This window comes from Carica papaya, chromosome 1, assembly GCF_054855325.1.
Source record: "Carica papaya isolate Zhongbai chromosome 1, ASM5485532v1, whole genome shotgun sequence".
In the NCBI taxonomy this organism is placed as follows: Eukaryota; Viridiplantae; Streptophyta; class Magnoliopsida; order Brassicales; family Caricaceae; genus Carica; species Carica papaya.
Window position 1 is genome coordinate 3,432,813 of NC_142309.1, and position 14,062 is coordinate 3,446,874.

The following is a 14,062-nucleotide window of genomic DNA, read 5'->3' on the forward strand; positions in this document are numbered from 1 at the left end:
TTGGAGTAAAAGGAATGGCGGGTAAGCCAAAAATCGCAGGCAAAGCCAGGCGGCGGCGCCGCCGCGAGCAAAATTCACAACCTCCTCCGATGAGCTCCTTTTCGTTTTTTGTTTCATGCGATTTTTCTATTATTGTGTTCACTGTTATGTTTTCTACAGGTTGACCGAAGAAAAACTCTCAGTCGCGAAGGTGACTCGATGGAGCCGCCACACCCGGAAAATTCTATTGTCGGTAGGTTCTGTTTTCTTATTTTTTCGGCAAACTGAGCCCCCTAACATGTTTTTTCGAATTAATATATATAAAACCAGCCAAAAATGGCCAAGTCGAGACAAACCGCTGCCATGAGCGATGGTGCTGTCGCCGGAACACGACGGTGCCGCCATGCAAGAACCCCGAAATTGACCAAAAAAAAGATTTTTAACGGCGATTTTGGATTTTTTGAGTATTTTTAGGTACGTGAAACGTGTTTTAATTTCCGCAGAAAAATTTAGAAAATTCGGGGATCGCCAGTAGGCACAGTAGAGAGTTCAATATTTCGAACACTGATTCGGGTGAGAATCCATCACCTTATTCTCTGTTATGAAATTGAAGCTTTACAATCGATAATATATTATTTTATTTAATTTAGAAAATTTTGAGAATAATTTTAGATTACTAATTGAGCTAGAACCGATTAGTTATCTATTTGTTTGTTCTGTGTAACTGATTATTTGCTTCTACATCTTTAAATACATGAGAATATACTGAAATTGTTAAATGATTCAGTTGTGCTTCTTTGATGCATATTTATTGATTGTCTTGCGTGATTTACAGTTAATTTGTTAAATTTAAAATTAACATGCAAAAGGAAAATTTCTTAGTTATGTGAATTAATTAACGGTTGTCTTACTAGATATCCTAAGAGATTGTGGACGGATCAGGTAAATAAGGAACCCTACCACAAACGTTGTCTCATACCGGACGGGGTATCAAGAAATGATATTTTTGCCACTCGTACCGGACGGGGCATGGAGACGACCCGATTCACCCTCATACCAGACGGGGTATTGAAGATGATATTTTTTGCACCCATACTGGAGGGGGTATGAGGACGACCGATTAAATGTTGGATATTGGTTCACGCGTAGTAGTACGTCTCTATGGACCTCCAGAGATATCAGTAGGCAAATAGAAAAAGGAATGTTGTTGTTTTTTATCACTTGAATATGAATTTATAATATTATTTGAGTTATTGTCTCTACATATCGATTTTAAAAATTTTGTAACGATGAATATATGCAATAAATAAATTTTCTTATGATAAATGAATTTACTTAAATTAAGAATTCTATTAACTATTTTTATGATTTTTACCCTTTTAGTTTATGTATCGATGAGTAGAGTAATATTCTTATTGGGATAGTGTGACTCACCATTTTATTAATTATTTTAAATCAAAATGATTAAGATCCAGATATCGATTAACAGGAGAATTGTGAATAGCTTACTGCCCGGACTCCCTTCAAAAGCTAGTGAATGTCGTCTCAGAGTACTCAGTTCTTTGCCTTTAATTTATTTTTTTAATTTTCGTTTGTTTTTTTAGAAAGAATATTTTCATAATCCTCTTGAACATTCTAAATTATTGTATAAAGAATGTAAACCTTAAACTCTATTATTTCGCTTCCGTATTTAATTTATAATTTTATTTTTTTTAAATTATGAGCTTATACAAAAAATAATTTAAATATTTTAAAATAATATATATAAAAGTTTAATATTTTTTAATTTATATGTATAATTTATAAATATTAATGAAAAAAACTAATTCTTAGAATCAAAATAAAAAAATTTAATATCAATTTAAGAAAAGTAATATGATAAAATAAATGCAAAAAAAAAAAAAAAAAAAAAAGGGGTAATATTGTCCAATAGTAAACTATAAATGTAAAGTCTAGTTTAGTAAATTTCAGAAGAGTTAGCGGTTGATTTAAAATTTTAATTTATTAATATATTAGTATTATTATAATAATAAAAACATTTTTTACCAGTTAAATATAAATGTAAAATTATTAGAATAATTAAAGTGGAAACTTCATTGCTTTTTATATGCTTTTTTACTTATTCTGGAACTTCCTCAACTTTCCAGACCTTTCATAGGATAATATATAATGATTAACCCAAAAATAAATAAATAAAAGAATAAATTTATTTTATTGATAAAATATTATTTGTTTAACACAAAACAGGTATTATCAGTGTAATTGTAATTAATAATTAAATTATTAATAAATAATTATCTAAAAAAATTAAATCAATAAGAATTAATTAGATGTTAATTAATACAAATAAAAATAAGATAAGATTGATAAAATTTTGAATTCAAGATCTCTAAGTTTAATATAAAAATATCATAAAAATATAGATGAATAATTAATATATATTCCTTAATTGAAAATAAAATTATTTTATTTTATTATTTATATTATATAATTATAACCAATTATATTTTTTATATTATATTATATTTAATTTCAAATCAATGATCCCATAGAATAGCCAAGAAAGTTCAAGAGCACTCCCATCCTATTTATATATATATATATATATATATATATATATATCCACACACAACAACAACAATTCAAGCATCAAATCAAGCTCTTATACATCTACCCACTTCCAAAATTTCTTCACCCAAGAACCAACAAACATGTTTGGCGACCTAGAAACCAACATTTTCCTTCCAGTAGTATACAAATACTGCCCAATCTTCAGCTGTCCTACAGACTGGAAAGAAACCCATGATTCCCATATCTTCATTTGTGATCTTCCAGGTCTTAAAAAGGAGGATGTCAAGGTAGAGATCACTGATGACAAGGTGCTTCAAATCAGTGGAGACTGGAGCAGCGGCCATAACAAAAAGTATTTGGAGGAAGAGGAAGAAGATTGTAAGGAGAAGAAGAAAGAGATAAAGTGGCATAGAAATGAACGTTGCAGAGGGAACTTTTTAAGGAGGTTTAGGCTGCCGGAGAATGCAAAGACTGAGAATGAAGAGATAAAGGCTTGTTTGGAAGATGGAGTTTTGGTGGTCACTGTGCCAAAAAAAGAGGTGAAGGTACCAGAGAAGAAGGTTGTTCAGATTGAAGGAAATTGAAAATGAAAATATATATATCTATCTACATATATGTATACAACATATTATATATGGATGGATGTATGTGGGTGTGATGGAAGAAACTATATATGGGTGTAATTGTTTTTCTTTGTTTTGTTATGGGTTTGCTCTATAATTTGTATTTCCTGTATGTATGTTATAAAGTTTTTCTTTTATATATATATATATATGTATATATATAAATATTATGATTAAATAAAGTTTGAGTCTCCTAAATTTATATTTATATGTATCTTTATATAATTTTCACTAACTTTGTATTTAGTTGTAGAAATCTCTAACCTTTTACTTGATAAAATCTTCATTTTATCTATTTTATTAATTCAACTATATAAATTATTGGAGTAAGAATTTCACCAGATTAAAATTCTCTATTATTTTAAGTGATTTTATAAAATTTTAAGTGGATACAAAAATTAAAATAATATATTTTATTTAAAAAATATAAAGTTATAATTTTCTTGAATGTATATATATATATATATTTAAAGAGGCAACTAATGTAGAGAAAGATCCCAAGTGGGTTTTATATATTGGGGTAAGTTGGGTCATGGGTTTAAAGGTTTGGGCTTATTCTGAAATCAAGCTTTGACCCTTTGTGGATTTTGCATGTAAGCAATTTAATTTCAGAGTATACGTATGTATGTATGTATATATATATATATATATACATATATAGGAAAGAGATTTAATTTAATTAAAGCATATGAAGATTTGGCCGTGATACATTTGGTCGAGTGATTTATGGCACTAATTTTTTAAATTTATTTTCTTTGTTCTCTTAATATATATATATATATATATATATATATATATATGGATGTTATAAATTTTTACATTTCAAGAAAAATATATATATTTCATGTTAACCCTTTTTAGAGAAGCACTTGCTTCTCACTTATCACTTTTCGGACCACACCACACATTCTAGGTATGGAGCTCTCTGGCTTGCTTTTGGCAAAAGCATGATTTATATATATATGTATGTATGTATGTATGTATGTATGTATGTTATCAAATGCCAGCTTCTACATTCATCAAAATGTATTCACTATTTTATGCAACCATTTTAATCTTAAAATAATTTTGGTGCCATTGATTGGGTGGGTGGGTGTGTGGCCACATGGAAGTAATATTATCATATTAATTAATTAATTAATTACAACTTAATATAAAATCTACAATTAAAATAATAAGGAATCAACATATTTTTATATATAACTAAGCAAGATGATTCATCTTGTCACGTATTAAATTAGACAACATTAACATTACAATATTATATATATATATATATATATATATATAGAAACCTAACCCTAAGCCAAGAAAAAAAAGGGTTTATAGTTAACCCATTTTTCTTTCTTCTTGTTAGTGATTAATTAATTACTAATTAAATTATTAAACACTAATGGTATGATTAATGGGTTGGCAGCCTGCAGCTAGTAGTGCATGATGAAGCTTCTTCTTCGTCTCTTTAATGGCTGGATCCTGTAAGAGTAAGACTTTGTCTTTGTCTTTTACTCCAACCATGTGTAAGTATTCATCATCTTCTTTCTCTTTCCCTTTGAAGAGTAACCTCTGCTCTCTTGGCTCCAAACCAGTCACCAATGACACTACCATCTTCAATTCTCCTGCCAAATATTTTAATTTCATATATTTTATTAATTAAATAACATATATATATATATATATACATATACACTAATCATAACGTAGTCACTTAATAAAAAAAATACATATAAGTATACAATCTGTTTCAAATATTCAACATTTTGTATACGGAAAAAGATATTAATAATTCAGTTAAAGAGTGATTAGTTGAAAATAAAATAAGTAGATCAATTATAGCACAATTTTTTAAGAAATACACATAAAAATTAAGAAAAATACATATAAATCTCTTATGTATGTGAAATAAGTAACACTATTCAGTTAAATAATAGTTGGTTGAAAATAAAATAATTATAATATAATTTTTTAATAAGAACACGCTAAAATATACAATTTAACTCAAACTCGATATCAAACATTGGGATAAAAAAAAAAAAATCAAGATATCACTTACCAAAAGTCGAAGTTGGGTCGATGGAAATATAATGTGATTTGGAAACGGTAGAAACTTTTAAAGTGATCGTCTCGCTTGCAACACTCAATTCTCTCTTCTGAACAAGCATACCTCCAGGCCTCAACTCCCATTTAATCTCGCGGTTAACACTAATATTATTGTTGTTGTTGTTGTTGTTGGTGCGACAGTTTTTTTCTGCTCTAACACTGTTGGCAATATTACCAAATCTAATCAACAAACCATTTTTGTAGAACTTCTTTGACCTCAATTTCATCATCTTTGTCTTTCTTTTTCTTCTTTGTCTATTGGGAATGGGAGTATAAGCAAAGGGGGAGGGGGAGAGGAAGTGATGGGTTTTGTGGGTTTGTGTAGTTTATATAATGGAAGAGAGAAGTGAATTTTTGGGAACAAGACAAAATTGAAAAAGTGATCTATAGTCTCCATAAATACATGTGTATATGTATATGTATATGTATATGTATATGTATATGTATATGTGTATGTATATGTGTATGATGAAGGCGTCTATTTTTATTAATTAAGTAATTAAGGGTAGTTTTGAAAAATTAAAAGTGGGATTAGAGAAATAATTAAGAGGTCAAGTGTGGGGATTTGGGGGGGGGGGGGGGGGGGGAGAGAGGAGGCGTGCACATGGGTGGTGGGTGCCGCTTGACGACACGCCTGCTTGATTGCTGGGCCTAAAATATTTGCAATTTTTTATTTTATAATTCAATTTCATTTTAATTTAATTCTTATAATCTTTATGATGTAGTTAACACTGTGAATATTTATATCATGTGTAATTAAAATTAACATATAATATTTTTTATTAAATTTTTTTATATTAACTGTCACCTAATATATAATATAACAATTAAATTAAAAGGGTATTACTTTTTTTCCTTCAATTAATTAAAAAATTATCCCATATATATTAAATATTTTATGAGAATAAATGATTCCCACAAGTCATAATTTGTTCTTCCTTTTTTTATCTTGACTTGCTTGTGATTTGAGTTTGTAATTAGTTTGATTATATTTTTTTATAGTTTAATTAGTTTTGTTAGGTGGGTTTCTTGGTTTTTTTTTTAAAAAAATATTATTATTATTATTATTTTGCATTTGGTGGTTGCATAATAATATTTAATTAAAAAAAAAAAAACTTGATTAGTTTTTGAGGGTATCAACCCATGTGAGGGAGGGATATACATACACTTTAATGTTCCTATACATAACATTAATGTAAAATCAATCAATTAATTAATTAATTAAAGGTCTTCCATGAAATTAAGGGATGTAAAAGTTGATCATTTGTTCCCTTAGTGTGTGACCAATTGATAATGTTACATAATTATTACACTTTCACTCAAATTATATCTTGTTTTTTTTTTTGGTAATAAATTGTTTCAATCTTTAAATTTCGAAATATTTCAAATCGTACTAGTTTAGAATTGAAAAAAAAATGTTCATAAAAAATTAAACAAAAAAACGTATCATATAGATTTAGTAAAAATTTAACCATAACATTTTTATTTAAAATTTTATTTGTAAGATCTATTTGACTTACAAAATAAAGAGTATATCATGTTTTATGACTTACAAAATAAAGCGTATATCATGTTTTTACTTAAAAAATCTTGAGTACATCAATGTTTTTCTTCAAAAGTATGTCAATGATCTTCACTTGTATATAAATATGATCCAATATAATGATATATATATATATATATCTCTCTCTCTCTCTCTCTCTATATATATATATATATATATATATATATATATATATATATATAACTTGTAAGGTTAGATAGCAACCCACATGAGTGAAGGCTATCATAAAACTTGGAAAATCACAAAAGGAGATACGCTACAATAATTTCTTGCAAGTTTCAACAATTATTAAGTATATATGTAAAAGATCTATATATATATATATACATACATACAAACACACACACATAGATGATTTCAAGAGGTTGACAAGAAACCCCACATGTTTGGAAGCATAGAGACCAAAGAATGGGACATGAAATTGCTATTGAGCTTGTGGAAAAGATGATCAAGCATGGGGTGATGGGTCCTAATTGATTATGTGCATATATTATACATAATGATGGAAAAGAAAAACATATATTCCTCTGTATATTCTCATCATCATACATGAATCATGATGGTCTAGTTAGGTATGGACCATAAATGCCTTTGCTTCCATTCCTCAATCTATTAGATTCAAAGAACATCAATAATTATGCTAATAATTCTTTTCCTTTTTAAAAAAAAAAAAAAAAATTATTTATAAGTCTTGAATATTTTTTTTAAAAAAATTTACGGAAATATAATCAGAATTTTATTTTAGAAAAATATTTGATCGACACTCACTTCATTCATGAAAAGCTTAAGGTTGTTGGATTATTGATTTCATGTGCAATTTCGGTATCCATCATTCTCTGTTGACATAAGTTCATAGAGTTTTAAAAAAGTCTTAAAATTAACATGGAAGGAAGTTAATTTTCTATATATCAAACAGTTTATGCAGAAACTGAGAAAGAATGATACTCGGAATACGAGAATATAAATTTATATTAATTATTAAAACTATTCTCATTTTTTTATTGAAAAAACTCATATCTTGCATGTACATATAAAAGATAATACTCGTCAGATTGCTTGATGTAATGGATCCGATCACACCTAGAAAAAATTCACCGGTCTTTCACGTTTTCTTGAAAATTTATACTATTATTTATTCTATACAATCTGATTCAATAATTATAATTTAATTAATTTATATTAAATTTTTGGTGAAATGATATACTTTTTTATTATTTTTTTTGAAAAGATTAAGAATCCATGTGGTATGATGATATCTTAATTACATTACATATATATATATAATGCAAGAAAGAAAGGTGTTTGTATTGTTTACTTGGGTGTGAAGGAGTCCAAGGTCTTTAAGGCATGCGCAATTGCAAAAGAAAAAAGGTGAAATAATAATGCAAGCACAAGATAGATATCTTCATTCCCCCAAGAAGCTTTGCTCCCTGTTTGGCAGCCTCATCATATCACATTTCACATTATATATACACACATACATACATACATATATATATATATATATATAGCATGAGATTTTATGCGCACCAATTTCAATCAAAATTTTAATTAATTATCTTCAGGAATCATCAATTATATATCATGCACGTTCCACATACACGATACATACATACATACATACATACGTACATACATACATACATACATACATATTATGGTTAATTAATAATGATCAAAAAGCCAAATTAGACGTGTATCTATATATTCTTATTGTTCTTTTGTCTCATATAGATACTAATATCAAATCTCAAAGTTGTTCAATGAATTTTTGTTTCTCCATACTATATATATGTATATATATTATATAGACTGTAGTAGCTAGCTTATAAATGCTTTATTTATTTACCTATCTCAATATCTACTACTATATATTTTATCTATTATGCATGTGCCTGTATATATATATATATATATGTATCTATATGTAGTGTCTCTTTTTATTGTTATAATGATTTTTTTTTTAATTCTCTTAATAATTTTGTTTTGTGCAAAGAAGATCTTGAAAGAGTTGGAAGGAATATGTATCGTAATTAATTAGTATTATATTATATGTTATGATATATGTATACTAGATATGCATGATAATTAATTATGACTATATCATACATATACGGTATATGTATAAATATACATATTCTCTTAATAATATTGTTGTGGGCAAAGAAGATCTTGAAAGAGTTGGAACGAATATATGATATATGTATACTAAAATATGCATGATAATTAATTATGACTATATCATACATACATGATACATGTATAATGTATACACATAAGATATGTTCATTGTTGGACTGGGCCGATCATTCAATCTAAAGAGGCTTGTTGGTGGTGGCCCACCCACTCCAGCCCAACTGTTTGAACTTTGACTTTTGTGGTGTTGGAGTCAAATTTCATCAAAACGACGTAGTATTATCTTAAGGACCATCACTTTTCATATTATTTTTCCAAGAAAAATAAGCCAGCCGCTAACTCCAATTGAATGGCTGTGAATAAACGGGAAGGGATCAATTCTCTTCAACAAAAGTCTCTTTGCTCTGCAAATTCTTACTTTATCAAGGTATGCAAACAAATATTTTCTCCTAATTTTTCAACTTTACTGAAATTAAATCCAGAGTCAGTAGACAATTTTTTGTCATATCTGCTGGTCTTGTAGATGTATATGTATATAGGACATGAACTCTGTGTAAAATCTTTGGTGAAGGGAGCAATTCCATTTGGCTCCTTTTTGGGTTTTTCTGTACTTGGCTCTTCTGGTTGTAGTTCAATTTATTGGAAACATGCAAGCTTTGAGCATTTGGCCATCAAAGGTTGGATTTTTGGTAGTACCCCAGTTGGAGTTTGAAGTGGGTGGTTTTGGGTTTGTAAGAACTTCAAGTGTAGGGAGAAAGAGATGCAGTCCGGTTGGTCCTCTATGTCTTGGTAGAAGGGCTGCTGTCTTATTGGTTTCATGCAATAATTCAAGGTTTAGTAGGAGGAGCTCTGAAAACATTGATTGGAGATTTGGGTTCCTGTCTAGGTCACCCAAATTCAAGATTTTACTTTTTAGCGAGTTGAAAAGAGGGTTTTTTGGTGCCTTGATTGCCTTGGCATGGACATTGGAACAGCAAGAGATTGAGAGTGAAGTAATGATTGAAGAAGAATCCAATTTGGTTGATGGGTTTAAGGGGAAGCTTAACAGTGGGAATGATGATAATGGTGATGTAGACAGAGGAGAAGATGGTAATGAGAGTGAACATAAAGGAGAAAATGGGGATTTTGAGAATGATAATGGGGGAGAAATCGAGGAGGAGACTACGAGAATTGATGTCCGTGCGTTGGCACATTCGTTACAGTTTGCCATAACAGCAGATGATGTAGAAGAGGTTCTTAAGGAGAAGGGTGAATTGCCACTTCAGGTGTACTCGACAATAATTAGAGGGTTTGGTAAGGACAAGCAGATGCAATGTGCAATGGCAGTTGTAGAATGGCTCAAGAAAAAGGGAAAGGAAACTGGTGTTATTGGTCCGAATCTTTTTATATATAACAGTTTATTGGGTGCTGCAAAACAGTGTGGACAATTTGGAATAGTGGAGAATATATTGAATGATATGGATCAAGAGGGAGTTCTTCCTAATATTGTTACCTATAACACTTTAATGGCTATTTATTTAGAGCAAGGAGAAGCTAGGAAAGCTCTTCAGATTCTCGAGGAAATCAAGGAGAAGGGTTTTACTCCATCGCCAGTATCCTATTCCACTGCCTTGTTGGCTTTTCGAAGAATGGAAGATGGGAGTAGTGCGGTGAAGTTCTTTGTTGAATTAAGAGAAAAGTATTCGAAGGGCGAAATAGGAAAAGATTATGATGAAGACTGGGAAAACGAGTTTATTAAGCTTGAGAACTTCACCATTCGTATTTGCTACCAAGTAATGCGGAGGTGGTTGGTGAAAAATGAAAACTTGAGTAGTAAAGTGTTGAAACTTTTGACAGAAATGGATATTGCTGGGCTTAAACCTGGTCGGGCAGAACATGAACGCCTTATATGGGCTTGTACTCGTGAAGAGCACCATATTGTTGGTAAAGAATTATATAAAAGGATTAGAGAAAGGCATCAGGATATAAGCCTGTCTGTCTGCAATCATTTGATTTGGTTAATGGGGAAGGCAAAGAAGTGGTGGGCTGCATTGGAGATTTACGAAAACTTGTTGGACAAAGGACCGAAACCTAATAATATGTCATACGAATTGATTGTATCTCACTTCACTATCCTGCTCACTGCAGCGAGTAAACGAGGAATCTGGAGATGGGGTGTTAGGTTGCTCAACAAGATGGAAGACAAGGGTCTTAAACCGGGAAGTCGACAATGGAATGCAGTTCTTGTTGCCTGTTCAAAGGCTTCGGAAACTACTGCTGCAATACAGGTCTTTAGGAGAATGGTAGAGCAAGGTGAAAAACCTACAATCATCTCATACGGAGCATTGCTTAGCGCTCTTGAAAAGGGTAAGCTATACGATGAGGCCCTTCGTGTTTTTGAACATATGCTAAAAGTGGGCGTTGAACCTAACTTATACGCCTTCACAATTATGGCTTCAATTTTCACTGCACAAGGGAAGTTCAAATTGCTAGATGCAATCTTCCGGGAGATGGCATCATCTGGTGTCGAGCCAACTGTTGTTACGTACAATGCCATAATCAGTAGTTGTGGCCGGAATGGGATGAGCAGTGCAGCATACGAATGGTTTCATCGAATGAAAACCGAGAACATCTCGCCAAATGAGATCACTTACGAAATGCTTATAGAGGCTCTTGCAAATGATGGGAAACCAAGGCTGGCTTATGAGTTGTACTTGAGAGCTCAAAATGAGGGCCTTGACCTCTCTGCAAAGGCCTATGATGCAGTTGTACAATCATCTCAAATATATGGAGCAACAATTGACTTGAACCTTTTAGGTCATCGGCCACCGGACAAGAAGAAGATCGGGAAGAAGTTGACTGAGTTCTCCAATTCTGGCTGATGTTCCAAGAAGAAGTAAACCTTCTCACACAAAGGAAATTGAAATACTTTTTGTATAAATCTGAGATTTTAGATGTCCTTGTACATTTTAATTTGTAGGTGAATCAGTAAAAGAGGAGCTTAGAATTTGTTCTCCCCTTGATGCAGTGTTTTCCTCGAGGATAAGTAGGAAGATTTACCCGTTTGAATGAATCCGAATGAAGTGACAAAACCATCTATTATTTAGTTGTTAGTACTTTCAAGTTTATCTTCAATAATACGGGTTTGGGCTATCAATTATACGCGATTCATCATTTCGTGAGTATGTTATGAACAGTGTCTAATCTTATAATGATTAAGTAGAATTGGGAGTTTAATTTATTAGTACGGTAGTAGGACTGCAACGATCAAATTTGATTAAATATCATCAAGTCTATTACGCTATTAACTATATTTTTTTATTTAAAGTAATCATAATAGATTAAAAATTTGAATTTATTTATTTTTTGTTAAAAAATTTATAATTTATATTACTCGAATGATCAAGTTAAATTAAGTATAAATAATTTTATTATATTTTAAAATGAAATGAATATTTTGAATCCATTATATTTTCTTAATTAAAGCAGTTAAAAATTTAAATTAATTTTTTTAATTAAAAAATTAATAATTTATTTAAAATTAGATTCATATTTCTTTTATCTACCAAATAATATTTTAAAGTTTTGCATTTTATAACTTTTTATTGTATGATATATATTTTAATATAAAAATGTAAGTGCAAAACTTTTAAGAAAATGACACCATGAATTGCAATGTGTCAATCTTTTTCAAAAGAAAATAAAAAAAAAAAAGGAAATTTCTTAACCCGTCAAACATCATTATCATACTATATGTATGTATGTATGTATGTATGTATGTATGTATGTATGTATATATGTATATATATATGTGTGTGTGTGTGTATATGCTTTTCCTACCTAAACATTTATTATTTCCTAACCTAAAGTTTCCTCAATGGCGCTTTTTTGACAGATTAATATGATGACGACTCTCTTGACCCTTCAATTTGATTTTTGCTAATAATTATTTCAATGATACAAAAACTTTGTATAATTATGGAATTTAATTATTACTTAAACCTTCAAATTTTTAATAAAACAATTAATTCAAAGATTTAATAAAAATTTTGATTTTGAAATAAAAAATTTCAAGTTCCATCACAATTCACATGTTATTTTGGAGAATCATGTTATTTAAGTTTTTATTAGTTGGAAAAATTATGTCGCATTCTCTAATTATTATTTTTTTTTTAAATAAAAATAAATTTTTTATGTCATTATAACTATATCAATTAAAAAAATTTAATCTCATCGAAATTTAAATTCGAAACGTACTTGAATCCGTTATATAAGAGAACAATATATTTTATGATTGATTTTTTAAATTAATACGTAATTTTTTAAAGTTCTTTCATTCTCTCTATTTTTAATAATAAAATATCATAATAAAAAATTATACTTATAATTTGAAAGATATAATCACATCTTTAAAGTTTTAATTGTATTATATTACTTTTAAACGAATTTAATTAATTTGATATATTTTTTTAACCTATAATAATTTTCATATATAAATTCACTTAATTAATTAAAAAATTCAACATAATCATCATAATTTTTTTTTATCACACATTGAATAGTCATCTTATCTTATCCTAAAAAGAAAAAACAATTCTTTTTTTTTTAAAAAAAAATCCAACAAAAAGACACAACTCTTGGGGCATGCGCGTATTAAATAAAATAATTTTTTTTTGTATTTAATCTCAATTTATTTATTATTATTTTTTTAAAATTTATTTTTAAATCATGCCTAGTTTTTCTAAATCTTAAATTAAGAGTTAAAGTTTTAAATTAATTTTTTTTATCCTTATTAATAAATAATAGTAATATAAATTTTAATAATTTTTTATTTAAATTCAAAGATTACATAATAGTTGTAAAAAAAATCAGGCACTAAATTTAATATTCAAGTCAACATAAACTAAATTTGGAATTAAAATATTACATTTTGCTAAGAAAAAAGAAATAATATCTTGATTTTTACACATCTGAGGAAAAAAAATGGAATTATACGTAGATATTTCTAAAAAAATGAGTAGGTGACGGTATATATATATATATATATATGTATGTATGTATATATTTTTAATTATTATGACAAAAAACGTCAGGGTCTTGTGTTTGTTTAGGA

The 14,062-nt window shown here is 28.8% G+C and overlaps 3 protein-coding genes across 3 annotated transcripts; 2 read left to right on the forward strand and 1 right to left on the reverse strand.

The window, feature by feature from the left end:
* Positions 1-2,590: 2,590 nt before the first annotated feature.
* Positions 2,591-3,381, forward strand: LOC110825255 (18.1 kDa class I heat shock protein-like). The gene has a single exon (XM_022055707.2). The coding sequence runs from the start codon at positions 2,691-2,693 to the stop codon at positions 3,132-3,134; it is 444 nt and encodes a 147-aa protein (XP_021911399.1). The 5' UTR covers positions 2,591-2,690; the 3' UTR covers positions 3,135-3,381.
* Positions 3,382-4,339: 958 nt separating this feature from the next.
* On the reverse strand, positions 4,340-5,580 carry LOC110824880 (Ubiquitin-like superfamily protein). Its single transcript, XM_088221525.1, has 2 exons — positions 5,224-5,580; positions 4,340-4,789 (listed from the first exon to the last, which is right to left on the reverse strand). The coding sequence occupies exons 1-2, from the start codon at positions 5,498-5,500 to the stop codon at positions 4,557-4,559; spliced, it is 510 nt and encodes a 169-aa protein (XP_088077651.1). The 5' UTR covers positions 5,501-5,580; the 3' UTR covers positions 4,340-4,556.
* A 3,718-nt stretch (positions 5,581-9,298) lies between these two features.
* Positions 9,299-12,114, forward strand: LOC148269091 (Pentatricopeptide repeat (PPR-like) superfamily protein). Its single transcript, XM_088214650.1, has one exon. It carries the CDS (start codon positions 9,618-9,620, stop codon positions 11,829-11,831), a length of 2,214 nt encoding a protein of 737 aa, XP_088070776.1. The 5' UTR covers positions 9,299-9,617; the 3' UTR covers positions 11,832-12,114.
* The last annotated feature ends 1,948 nt before the right edge of the window (positions 12,115-14,062 follow it).

Bases quoted from the DNA above. Each gene is read 5' to 3' on its own strand.
- LOC110824880 (XM_088221525.1), bottom strand. From the start codon at position 5,500: ATGATGAAATTGAGGTCAAAGAAGTTCTACAAAAATGGTTTGTTGATT. The intron at 4,790-5,223 runs GTAAGTGATATC...AATATTTGGCAG, and splicing joins CGACCCAACTTCGACTTTTG to GAGAATTGAAGATGGTAGTG.
- LOC148269091 (XM_088214650.1), top strand. From the start codon at position 9,618: ATGCAAGCTTTGAGCATTTGGCCATCAAAGGTTGGATTTTTGGTAGTA.
- LOC110825255 (XM_022055707.2), top strand. From the start codon at position 2,691: ATGTTTGGCGACCTAGAAACCAACATTTTCCTTCCAGTAGTATACAAA.